The 12,671-nt window shown below is 40.7% G+C and overlaps 2 protein-coding genes across 9 annotated transcripts in view; one reads left to right on the top strand and one right to left on the bottom strand.

The window, feature by feature from the left end:
- Nucleotides 1-5,664: 5,664 nt before the first annotated feature.
- On the bottom strand, nucleotides 5,665-11,356 carry MORN2 (MORN repeat containing 2). Of its 5 annotated transcripts, none has more exons than XM_017860443.1 (6): nucleotides 11,224-11,313; nucleotides 8,445-8,502; nucleotides 8,158-8,208; nucleotides 7,677-7,783; nucleotides 6,810-6,946; nucleotides 5,665-5,980 (listed from the first exon to the last, which is right to left on the bottom strand). In XM_017860443.1, the coding sequence occupies exons 5-6, from the start codon at nucleotides 6,944-6,946 to the stop codon at nucleotides 5,878-5,880; spliced, it is 240 nt and encodes a 79-aa protein (XP_017715932.1). In that variant the 5' UTR covers nucleotides 7,677-7,783; nucleotides 8,158-8,208; nucleotides 8,445-8,502; nucleotides 11,224-11,313; the 3' UTR covers nucleotides 5,665-5,877. The 5 variants fall into 5 exon arrangements, with proteins under 5 accessions (XP_017715932.1, XP_017715933.1, XP_017715936.1 ...); XM_017860444.1 differs by lacking the exon at nucleotides 11,224-11,313 and adding an exon at nucleotides 11,138-11,212; XM_017860447.1 differs by lacking the exon at nucleotides 8,445-8,502 and having other exon boundaries at nucleotides 11,224-11,356.
- Nucleotides 11,357-11,380: 24 nt separating this feature from the next.
- Nucleotides 11,381-12,671, top strand: part of DHX57 (DExH-box helicase 57) — a 76,817-nt gene continuing 75,526 nt past the window's right edge. The window contains exon 1 of one of the 4 annotated variants that reach the window (XM_017860438.1): nucleotides 11,381-11,544. The gene's annotated coding sequence lies outside the window, so the exon portion shown is untranslated. Of the gene's footprint in view, nucleotides 11,545-11,567; nucleotides 11,764-12,671 lie in introns of those variants that run through there. The other 3 variants (XM_017860437.1, XM_017860435.1, XM_017860436.1) reach the window with 3 other exon arrangements.

Here is a 12,671-nt window from a genome sequence, read left to right on the forward strand (position 1 = left end):
ATCTTGGTTCACTGCAACCTCTGCCTCCTGGGCTTAAGCAGTCCTCCCAAGTAGCTGGGACTATAGGCATGTGCCACCACACCTGGCTAATTTTTGTATTTTTTGTAGAGATGGGATTTTGCCATGTTGCCCAGGCTGGTCTCAAACTCCTGGACTCAAGCGATCCACACACCTTGGCATCCCAAAGTGCTGGGATTACCGGATGAGCTGCTCTGTCTGGCCAGTACAATGTTTTTGAAGTTCATCCATGTTGTAGTATCAGTACTTCATTTTTTATGGTTGAATAATATTCCATTATAGGGACATTTTGTTTATACATTCATTAGTTGATGGACATTTGGATTGTTTCCAGCTGGGGCTATTATAAATGTCTTAGTCCATTTGAACTGCTATAAGAAAATACCTTAGACAAGGTAATTTGTAAACAACACAAATGTATTGCTCACAGTTCTGGAGGCTGTTAAGTCCAAGAGCAAGGCACTAGCAGATTTAGTGTCTGGTAAGGACTTGCTCTCTTCTTCAAAGATGGCACCTTCTTGCAGCATTCTCTTGTGACAGAAGCAGCAAGCAATCTCCTTCACATCTCTTTTATAAGGGCATTAATCCCATCCATGAGGGATCTGTCCTTATAACCTAATCACCTCCTAAAGGCCTCAACTCTTAATACTACCACAGTAGAGATTAGGTTTTTGTTGTTGTTGTTGTTTTTAGACAAAGTCTCGCTCTGTTGCCCCTGCTGGAGTGCAGTGGCACCATCTTGGCTCACTGCAGACTCCACCTCCCAGTTTCAAGCGATTCTTGTGCCTCAGCCTCCCGAGTAGCTGGGATTGCAGGCGCACACCACCATGCCTGGCTAATTTTTGTATTTTTAGTGGAGAAGAGGTTTCAGCAGGTTGGCCAGGCTGGTCTCAAACTCCTGACCTCAAATGATGCACCCACCTTAGCCTCCCAAAGTACTGGGATTACAGGCATGAGGAAATTAGGTTTAAACATGAATTTTGGAGGGACACATTCAGACTATAGCAATGAGTAACGTTGCTATGAACATTCGTGTACAAGTTGATTCCTTGCGTACATACCTAGGAACTGCTGAGTCATGTAGTAACTCTATGTCTAATATTTTGAGGAACTGTATTCCACAGCAGCTGCACTATTTTATATTCCCACTGCAAATGTGTGAGGGCTCCAATTTCCCCACATCATTGCCGATCTTTGTATTGTCTTTTTTTCTATTTTTTATTTTTATTATTTTTTTAATATAGCCATCCCACCAAACAATGCATGTTCTCAGTTAAAAGTGGGAGCTGAACAATGAGAACACATGGACACAGGGAGGAGAACAACACACACTGGGGCCTGTTGCGGGAGCAGGGGAAGGGAGAGAGCATCAGGAAAAATAGCTAATGCTTGCTGGGCTTAATACCTAGGTGATGGGTTGATAAGTGCAGCAAACCACCATGGCACACATTTAGCCATGTAATAAACCTACATATCCTGTACATGTACCCCAGAACTTAAAATAAAATAAAATAATAAAATAAAAATAGCTATCCCAGTTGATGTGAAGTGGTATCTCATGGTGGGTTTGTGGGTTTAAAGTGCATTTCCCTTAAGAGTAAGTATGTTAAGCATTTTTTTGTTTACTTATTGGCCATTTGTATATTTTCTTCAGAGAAACATCTATTCAAATTCTTTGCCCTTTTTTTTTTTTTTTTTTGAGATGGGCATCTCGCTCTGTCACCCAGGCTGGAGTGCAATGGTGCAATCTCAGCTCACTGCAACCTCTGCTTCCCATGTTTAAGCGATTCTCCTGCCTCAGCCTCCTGAGCAGCTGGGATTACAGGTGCCTGCCATCACGCCCAGCTATTTTTTGTATTTTTAGTAGAGATGGGGTTTCGCCATGTTGGCCAGGCTGGTCTTGAATTCCTGATCTCAGGTGATCCACTTGCCTCAGCCTCTCAAAGTGTTGGGATTACAGGTGTGAGCCACTGCCCCCCACTTCTTTGCCCATTTTAAAAATGGGGTTTTTTTTTTAATTGTTGGGTTATAAAAGTTCTTTATAAATTTTGAAAACTAGACTTTTATCAGTGTCATAATTTTATTGCTATGGTTTCTGGAAATCTGGAGGTAGCAGTGAGCTCAACCAGTGGGGTGGGGGTGAGAGAGAGGACCACAGGACTACACCTTTATTAAGGTCCATGGATGTTATCCCTTAGGCTTTCCCTCTGGGGTTGTGGATTGGCTAGTTTAAAGAAAACACGTGGAAAGAGGGAACTTATTTTTGCATGACTTATGTTGACCTTTAGGTTTTATCATGGTCAGCACCTGTGAGATGTGTTGGGTTTGGGTCAGCAGGGTAAGGAACAAGTGGGCTGTATTGCAAACAACTACAAGGGGAAGGAAAGTTTTAACTAGGCCAACAGTAATGGGATATGACTGGACGTCAGACAACTTATGTCAAGCCTAAAAATGGATGCTGAGGCAGTGACTATATTAAGCAAATTTCTGACAGATATGATTTGCAAGTATTTTATCCCATTGTGAGGATGGTATTTTCATTTTCTTGATAGTCTCCTTTAATGTATACTTTTTTAAAGATAGAAGTAACAAGAGTTAGCATCCTTGCCTTGTTCCCAATCTTAGAGTAAAAGCTTTTCAATTTTTCACTGTTGAGTATGATATTAGCTACGGGCTTTTTATATATGACCTCTGTTATGCTTAGGTAATTTCCTTCTATTCCTAATTTGTTGAGGTTTTTTTTAAAATAATGAACAGGTGCTCAATTTTGTTAAATGCTTTTTCTGCATCTGTTGAGCTGATTATGTGATTTTAATCCTTTATTCTGTTAATGTGGAATATCACATTAGTTGATTTTTGTATGTTGAACTATCCTTGCATCCCAGGGATAAATCTCACTTGGTCATGGTATACGACCCTTTCCAAATGTTGTTGGAAACAGGGGAAAATCTTCATGACACGGGTCTTCGCAATGATTTCATGGATAATGACACCAAAAGCACAGGCAACAAAACAAAAAGTAAACAAGTGGGGCTACATCAAACCAAAATCTTCTGCACAGCAAAGGAAACAATCAACAGAGTGAAAAGGTAACAACCTACAGAATGGGTAAAGCTATCTGCAAATCATATATCAGATCAGGATTTAATCTGTAAAATATATAAGGAATTCTTACAACTCAATGGTAACAAAAAATTAATAATATGATTTAAAAATGGATTAGGAACTGAATAGACATTTTCCAAAGAAGACATATAAATGGTCAATAGGTATTTGGAAAATGCTCAATGTCACTAATCATCAGAGAAATAGAAATCAAAACCACAATGAGATATCACCTTATACCAGACAGCATGGCTATCACCAAAAACAAAAAACAAATGCTAAGGAACTGGATAAATTGAACCCTTGCTGTTTTGTCTCTCTAAACCCTCAAATCCTTGGCTGGAATTACCCCAAAAAGCAGTGGCAGGGGGATTTCCCACAAGGGAGTCTCCAACTGTCCTGAGATAGGGCTAGCTGGAATACCAAAGAAAAAAATTCTAAGCTCTAGGGTGATCAGTCCAAAGAATGTATTAGGGAAACTTCTGTACAGAGTGTTGCAGTAATCGCTGAGAGAGAAAAGGAATGTTATACCTTTTCTGTGTGTCTGCAGCAAGGGGATCAGAGTCTGGAGTTTCTATGACAGTTTGAGAAATTTGGCTCAAGGCTGGGGGCCAGTTTCAGTGTTTTGAGCAACAACCCAAATACCTTTCTCAGTGCCTGGGAATGTTCAAGGCCCAGTTTGCATTCAAGCCTGCTGAGAAAAACCTGTAGCCAGCCGGGTCACAGAGTAGTCAAAGTACCCTGTGATTTTCAGTAAGGGCAAAGAAAGAAAGTGGGAAAAACTGGATTACCATACACTTGCCCGCTGTTGCTGGGAATGCAAAATGGTGCAGCTGCTGTGGTAAATGCTATGGAGGTTCCTCAAGAGATTAAAAATATAACTACTGTGCTTGCTTTGGCAGAACATATACTAAAATTGGAATGATACAGAGAAGATTAACATGGCCCCTGTGCAAAGATGACATGCAAATTTGTGAAGTGGTCCGCATTAAAATAATAATAAATAAATAAATAACAACAACAAAAAAAACTATATTATGAGTCAGCAATCCTACTTCTGGGTGTTTATCCAAAAGAATTGAAGCCAGGTACAGTGGCTCATGCCTGTAATCCCAGCACTTTGGGAGGCCAGGCAGGCCAGGAATTCAAGACCAGCCTGCCCAACATGGTGAAACTCCATCTCTACTGAAAATACCAACAAATTAGCCAGGGGTGGTGGAGCACACCTGTAATCTCAGCTACTTGAGCGGCCAAGGCACAGGAATCGCTTGAACCCAGGAAGCAGAGGTTGCAGTCAGCTGAGATCACGCCATAGCACTCCAGCCTGGGCAACAGTGAGACTCCTCTGTCTCAAAAAAAAAAAAAAAAAAAAAAAAGGAATTGCTATCAAGATCTCAAATAAATATTAGTACCCTAAGTTCACTGCAGCACTCTTCACAATAGACAAGATGTGGAAACAAAACATCCACCACAATGAATAAAGAAAATGTGGTATATACATACGATAGAATACCATTCAGCCTTAAAAGAGAAATCCTGTGATTTGTGACAACATGGATGAACCCTGAGGACATTATTCTAAGTGAAATAAGCCAGTCACAGAAAGACCAGTACTGTATGACTCCACTGTTAAGTATGTGGTATTTAAAACAGTCAAATTTGGCCATGTTGGGTGGCTCACGCCTGTAATCCCAGCACTTTGGGAGGCCAAGGCGGGTGGATCAGTTCGAGACCAGCCTGGCCAACATGGTGAAACCCCATCTCTACTGAAAATACAAAAATTAGCTGGGCATGTGGCACATGCCTGTAATCCCAACTACTCAGGAGGCTGAGGCAGGAGAATAGTTTGAACCTGGGAGGCGGAGGCTGCAGTGAGCCAAGATCGCGCTGTTGCACTTCAGCCTGGGCAACAAGAGTGAAACTCCATCTCAAAAATAAAATAGTCAAATTCGTAGTATCAAAGAGTAGAATAATGGTTACCAGGGGCTGGGGTAATAGGAAAACAAGAGGTAACTAATAAAAGGCCATGAAGTTTCAGTCAAGCAAGATGAATAAGCTCTAGAGATCTGCTATACAACATTGTACCTGTAGTCAACAATAATGTATTGTACACTTAAAATTGTGTTCATTATCCTTAGCAAACTAACACAGGAACAGAAAATCCCAAACACTGGGGCTATTTGAGGGTGGCTGTTTGGAGGAGGGAGAGGATCAGAAAAAATAACTATTGGATACTATGCTTAGTATCTGGGGGACAAAATAATCTGTACAACAAACCCCTGTGACATGAGTTTACCTGTATAACAAACCTGCACATGTATGCCTGAACCTAAAATAAAAGCTAGAAAATAATAAATAAATAAATAAAATGTATTATGGCCTTAAAAATTTTTTTTTCAAAGAGGGTGAATGTTGACCAGGACACACCAGCACAGACTAGAAAAAAAAAAAAAAGACGACAAAACTCAAACAGAGGATTGGAAATCAACTTTGCCAAGATTTGGATGATTCTGCCATAGTTATTATAATAAGTAGACTGAATTGAATCATGTAATTTATTTTAAACTAATTGTAAGACAGTGAAAATAAAGTTCAAAAAGACGTAAGGATGTGATGGTTTTATTGGGCAAACTTATAGGTATAGTGTGTGAAGTCATTTCAAATAACAGATTAAGTTGCTTTCCTTACAACTAAAAGCTTCAATTACTACATTTAAACTTTAATTTAACATTAAATCTACAATGTGAAGCACATCTACATGTGAAGTTTTAATCTCAGGTCTGGAGCAGCTGTAAAATGAAAGTTACCACTCCATTCTAGTCCTCGGACATCAGTATATTCCCCTTCACCTTCCACCCTGCAATAGTAGAAAATAAGTTTTTCATTAACAAAGACAAATAATTTACAGTCCAGATATAAGATCGTCTAGCATAATATATACTACGTCTGAAGCATTATATCTTTTAGTTTTAAGCTTTGCTTTTAAACCCAGCATCCTGCCTTCATATCCTACAAAAAAAAAAAGAAAAAAGGTAAAGAAAAAACAAGTACTATTCCAAACAAATACAATCAATTATTTGGTGTCCAAGATTTTCGGATCACATAATCTAAGTTCATACAAAACCGAAACAATGAGTTAAAAAAATGAAAAGTTTACATTGGCTCTCTAGCTTAATTACTTCATTTATTCAACAAATATTTCTTGACCATCAATGATGTTTGAGGTGCTATGCCACTGTACCAGGCCTCCAACAATTTTTAGAAACTATATTATAAAAGAATATTTAGAATTAACTAAATATAGTATTTAAGCAGCTGGGCACAGTGATTCACGCCTGTATACTCAGCACTTTGGCAGGCCGAGGCATGCAGATCACTTGAGGTCAGGAGTTCTAGACCAGTCTGGCCAACATGGTGAAACTCCATTCCTACTGAAACTACAAAAATTAACTGGGTATGGTGGTGTGCACCTGTGGACCCAGCTACTTGAGTGGCTGAGGCAGGAGAATCGCTTGAACCCAGGAGGCAGAGGTTGCAGTGAGCTGAGATCACTCCACTGCACTCCATCCTGGATGACAGAGCGAGACTCTGTCTCAATAAATAAATAAATAAATAAGTATTTAAGCAAACGTACCAGAAAATAATCTTTCAGAACTGCAGTGATTTTTTCTTTATTTTAAGCTTACCTATTTTCATTAAAATTTCCAATATACTTTGCCCCAGTTGGGAATGTGTAAGTCCCCAGTCCATGAAACATATTATCCTTAAATTGTCCTTCATATACTGCTCCTGAAAAATGCTCAAGTCTTCCAAAACCATTCATCTGTTTGTAACAAAGGAAATTACCTTAGAAACTAATCTTTAGTTTCCCAAGAACCTTTCAAAAATGTACAAATATATGTCTATCATCTGCTAATTATTAATCAACTTTGTATTGTCCTTTATTTCCATAGTACAAAGACAACATTTTTATCATTTTCCTTCATCTGTGTCTATCTGTGAAGCCCACTAAATCAAATGTTCTGGATCTGGGGCATTTGAACATCAAGGGGTCCACGATGAAGATAATAGGAGTCCTCAAGATACCCTGAATGTATCAGAAATCTTAAAGGGCAACCAGTTTAGTTAGTTCAAGAAACCAGTACAAAGTAGTTGTTAATAATTCAAATTTGGATTCAAGCAGACCAGGGTATACTTTCCTGTTTTATCATTTACTAGATGGGCAAGAAACCTGAGCCTGATTTTCCTCATTTGTAAAATAGAGTATTAATGGTACCCAGCTCATGAGGGTGTTATGAGGATTAAATGAGAAAATTATGTAATGGATTCAGCTTTACTCAATGAATAGGAGATGAGAAAGATAATAACGATGATTAGCTCTCTGCAGTGAGTTTAATATTACTCATAAGTTAATACATGTTAATATGATCATTCGTTATTTTTATTATATAGTCTACTCATTATAGGAGTTTTTGATTAATGGTGAAATGCCTGGAATCATTAAACCCACAGGGTTATTTATCCACTGCCAGTATTAAAAACAACAACAATACCTTGTCATCTTTCCAGCTTCCTGTGTAGACAATCCCATTAGGAGTGGTATGAATACCTATTCCATTTCTCTCATAGATTCCAGAAGATGCTCTTGTACAGTCACCATCTAAACAAAGGAGAAATACTGAAGATTATAAATGAGAATAGTTATATCTGGGCCTAATCGCAACTACACCTCATGGGTTTCTTTGGCTCCCTAGCACTGAAACCAGTGAGACCAGAGGTGAGTAAATTCGTGGACGTACAACATCTTGTAACAATTGAGACTCAAAGGCCAGGAAGATTGACAGATCCCATAGGTTTCCAAGGCTAGAGTTAACACTGGAGTTTTGATTTTAACATCTCTTTATCTATTAGGATTTCTGTTATCTTAGTTAATAAAGTTAATATCCTAATAGTTTTATAAAATTTAAGTCTCTTTTTTTATTCTTAAGCTATTTAATTTTCTGTACAGAAAAAGTAATTGCAGTGTATGCTTACCATACTTATCTCCATTTGGAAAGATAAAGCTGATCTTATACACTTGTGAAGCTGTTTTAAAAGATTTAAGAAGAATGACATAAGTTTACTTTTTTTTTGATAGAGGCAAGGTTTCACTATGTTGCCAAGGCCAGTCTCAAACTCCTGGGCTCAAGCTATCCTCCCACCTCAGCCTCCCAAAGTGTTGGGGTTGCAGATGTGAGCTACCACATCCAGCCAAATGTAAATATTCTAATGTCATAAGACCTATAACCAACGTGCTTTCAACACTATCCAAATGGACTTACTTCTCAAGATCACAGCATATCATGATTACTTGGTATTTCCATTGTCTAATGTAGGGTCCTGGGGAAATAAACAATTTTGCCTACATGATCTCCTTTAAAATTTATTTATTATGATAGCTTTATTAATATATAATTCACACACCATAAAATCTACCTTTAAAAGATACAATTTGATGTTTTTTAGTAGATTCAGAGTTGTGCAACTATCATCACAATCTAATTTTAGAATATTTTCATCATCCCAGAAAGAAACTCTGTACCCATGAGCAGTTACCCATTACAATTCCCCTCAAACACCCGTCACCCCACAACCCCAAACCCCTGGCAACCACTAATCTACTTTCTGCCTCAGGGATTTGCCTATTCTGGACATTTCCTATAAACGAAATCATACAATATGCGGTCCTTTATGTCTGGCTCTTTTCACTTAATGTTTCCAAAGTTCATCCATGTTGTATTGTGTATCAGTACTTCATTCCTTTTTATAGCCAAGTATATTGTATAAATATGGTGTACAGAAATAGCATATTTTGTTTATTCATTCATCAGTTCATGGACATTTAGGTTGTTTCCAGTTTGGGGCCATTATGAATAATACTGCTATAAACATGGATGTAAAATTTTAAAACATACAGCTTCCTAGGAGTAAAAAAAAAAAAAATTGGTGTATAAATTTTGTGTGGATATGTTTTATTTCTCTTTGGTAGCCCATATGATTTACTGATTGTCCCACAGAGGTAAGGCGGAGTGAGGAATCTTTAAATTGACAGTAGGAAGAAATGGAAAATAAAGATAGCAAGTGGGGAAGGGCTGGTAGGGCCACACAGAATGAGAATGGTATGGAGACCAAGAGAAAAAGGAAGAAAGAGGACCACAAGACTGAGGGGGACTCTGGGTCTCAGATCCCTGGACATTTAGTGGACCAAAACATTAGAAACTGTATTTTCCGATACTGAAGAAAACTTATGTAGAGAGGGTATGCAGGCATATCCTCTGTGGCCCATCCTTCAGAATCACGTGAGACGCTTCTAAGTTTCTTCTCTCTACCCCACATCTACTGAATCAGAGTTTTTATGGGTGGGGCAAGGGAATTTAAAAATTAATTTAGGTGCCAGTTGAGAAAGGCTAGAGGTTCATCCCCTCTGAGGAAACAGAATTAACACAATAGGTAGAGGACTTAAACTGTAATATCCTCAGAGAGAAAGGGAGAGTATTAGTATCTTTGAAATAGGAACAGGTGATTATAAAAAACAAAGAACAATTAGCAATCCAGGAAATGAATAATAGGTGAAATAAAACTTCTTAGGAGGGATGAATAGCAGAATAGATACAGTTGAAAACAAATCAGTGAACTGGAACATTAGGTTGAAAAATGTGCTTAGAAAGTAGCACAAAGTGCGAGTGAGATGGCTGGAAAAAACATTTTTTTAATTAAAAAAAGCAAGTAGCACGAGAAATTTTAAAATAATGGAAAGCGGATCCAAAATGCTACTGTCAGTCTAATAAGAATTCCAGAGGGAAAGAATAAGAGATATTTGAATAAATACCCCAAATTTTCTCAGAACTGAAGAAAATGACTGCTTGGACTACAAATGGGAACTAAGCAAAATCCCACACCTAGACAGGTTACAGTAAAATTTCATGACATAAAGACCAAAAGCCGCCAGGCGCGGTGGCTCAAGCCTGTAATCCCAGCACTTTGGGAGGCCAAGACGGGCGAATCACGAGGTCAGGAGATCGAGACCATCCTGGCTAACACAGTGAAACCCCGTCTCTACTAAAAAATACAGAAAACTAGCCGGGCGAGGTGGCGGGCGCCTGTAGTCCCAGCTACTCGGGAGGCTGAGGCAGGAGAATGGCGTAAACACGGGAGGCGGAGCTTGCAGTGAGCTGAGATCCGGCCACTGCACTCCAGCCTGGGCGACAGAGCGAAACTCCGTCTCAAAAAAAAAAAAAAAAAGACCAAAAGCCAGTTAGGCTAGTTAAAAACAAGCAAACAAAAACCACATTACCTACAATAAACTACAAAGGACTGACATTAGCAACAGTGGATTCTAAAAAAAAAAAAAAAAAAAAAAAAAAAATGGCACTTAGCCCAGTGTCTAAACTCTGTAAATATTAGCTATTGTTTTCTTGTAGCCCTAGGTCAGGTATGGGCTCTCCCACAAAGCCTTTCTTCAACCTCAGACTCCTTCAGGAGCCCCCACAGCACTCTGGGCCTATTCCTACTGTCGTACTTAGGGTTCTATCAAAATCATGCCTTTGTACCGGGATCCCCTATCCCACCCAGTTCCTCCAGCCCACGAATGGCGGATTAGTCAAATCTCTTCTCACCCTACTGTCCGACTCTGTGTTTAGTACTAATAGTAACAGAACGTCTAGTGAATGAAGGGCACTTCGGAAGTAATCGTTAAATGCCTATGAAGCAGAGCATTAAACGTAATCATATCAGAAACTGGACTGTTTTCAATTGCCGCTAAAATGTTCTACATTCGAAACTTGGGAATGTCAGAGCTAGAGGGAACCTCACAGAGACCGCCCGGCACCATAGCGGAAACTGAGGCCCAGGGAGGTTGGCACGCGCCTCGGGTGTCTCAACAGCGACAGATCAGAGCTAGATTCCCAGACCAAGGGTTCCCCCGTGCCCCTCGGCTAGACGGTTAGGAAATATGTCACACCCCTACAGGAGTTACCGGAGGCCAAGCAAGTTCTGTCTCCACGCTAGTTCGACTTAAAGGAGCCCTTCTCTGCCCGGGTCGTTGGGAGGATGGGCACTCACTTGGCCGAGAGGTGTTAGAGAGATCTTCCAAACTCTGCGACTCCCCCTGGGCGGCCAGCTCTGCAGCCGGGAGAGTACTAGGCGCTAGGACAGCTCCAGGTGCGACTTGGTTGCTGGGGCGACCGGGCACCTCTCACCCGGAAGCGAATACGCGAGGGGCTGAAGCTGAGCTAATCAGAAGGCGCCGGGGCTGTGCCGCTGCAGCTGGGCCACAGGGCTGCTCCGAGTGAGAACCGTGAGGGTGGCCAAGCCCTGTGGGGACCTCTGACCCTTGGGCAACACCTCCCGACAGCTGGCTCGGGACCCAACTCTGCGAGCCAGGTACGTCTTCCACTTCTGCGGACAAGTGATGCGCGTTGTACGCACGGTCTGCGCGTCGCCCTGTTTGTCAGTGTGTCTGCCGCCTCCTGCTCCAGGAGTGGTCGGGATCTGAGGAGCATCGCGGCCCAGTGTTTCATCCTGTCTGCCTGGGGCCGGTGAATCTGGACCAACAGGATCTCAGGCCCCGGGACCGGACCAAGGCGGAGCTCTGCCGCTGAGGTTGTGCACGCTGAAACTGCAGTGCGGGGGCGGTGGGGCCGGGGGACGAGGCGTGAAATTCAGGCTTGGAGCAGGCTAAGGGGTTGATTGAAGGGGTCAGGCTCCGTTCCCTGTCTCTGTCTGTGTGGCTTTTTTGGGGAGAAGGGTGGGGACGATGTCAGTTCGAAAAAGGATACGAGATCTGGATATCTGTATGGAGCTGGTTATATTGTTGGATCAGTCAGAGATCTGCCTGGGAGGAGAGTAGTGTGTAGTCACTTTTCAGTGCCTTGGCTGTCAAACAAAGAATACTCTTACAGCCAAACTTAGGTCCCTGTATCCATGGTGAAGAAAGATAGTTGGAATCTTCCCGGGCTAGACGGAATAGATAGTGGAATGTAACCACGTGGATTATACAACCTAATTCCTATTGCCTGGAAAACTCTGGGAGAGTGGTATTGGATACCATTACAGTCAGCAAATCTTCGTTTAAAATTTTGAGCGCATATCTCAGATCTACTTGTAAAAGTAACATTTTCTGGATTGGTGTGAGACAACTTGTTTTGAATCAGAGTAAGTATCCTCTTGCTTTTTCCTAATGTTTCTCAGTACACAAATTTACCTGGGATGCATGGTTTTTGAGAGGAAGTTCTAATCTGTCTGTTTGATTTATTTCCTTTCCGTAAATTTTAGAAATCATAGATAATTACTGATGCACAACCTTACAGAATTCAGTTTGACCTGTTATTTTTCTTGCCTGTTAAAATTTTAATGACTCTACATTTTTGTGAGTAAAGTTGACATTTGAACAACATGGTTTTGAACTACACGGGCCCACTTATGGGTGGATTTTTTCCAACCCAACACAGATTGAAAATACAGTATTTCAACTAGGCACAGTGGCTCATGCCGGTAATCCCAGCACCTTG

Source organism: Rhinopithecus bieti, unplaced genomic scaffold (assembly GCF_001698545.2).
Source record: "Rhinopithecus bieti isolate Rb0 unplaced genomic scaffold, ASM169854v2 scaffold_52032, whole genome shotgun sequence".
Taxonomy (NCBI): Eukaryota; Metazoa; Chordata; class Mammalia; order Primates; family Cercopithecidae; genus Rhinopithecus; species Rhinopithecus bieti.

Excerpts from the sequence above, each read along its gene's own strand:
- MORN2 (XM_017860447.1), bottom strand. The coding sequence starts at position 6,946 with ATGAATGGTTTTGGAAGACTTGAGCATTTTTCAGGAGCAGTATATGAA. Across the intron at positions 5,981-6,809 it reads GGAAATTTTAATGAAAATAG|GGTGGAAGGTGAAGGGGAAT; the intron begins GTAAGCTTAAAA and ends CTACTATTGCAG.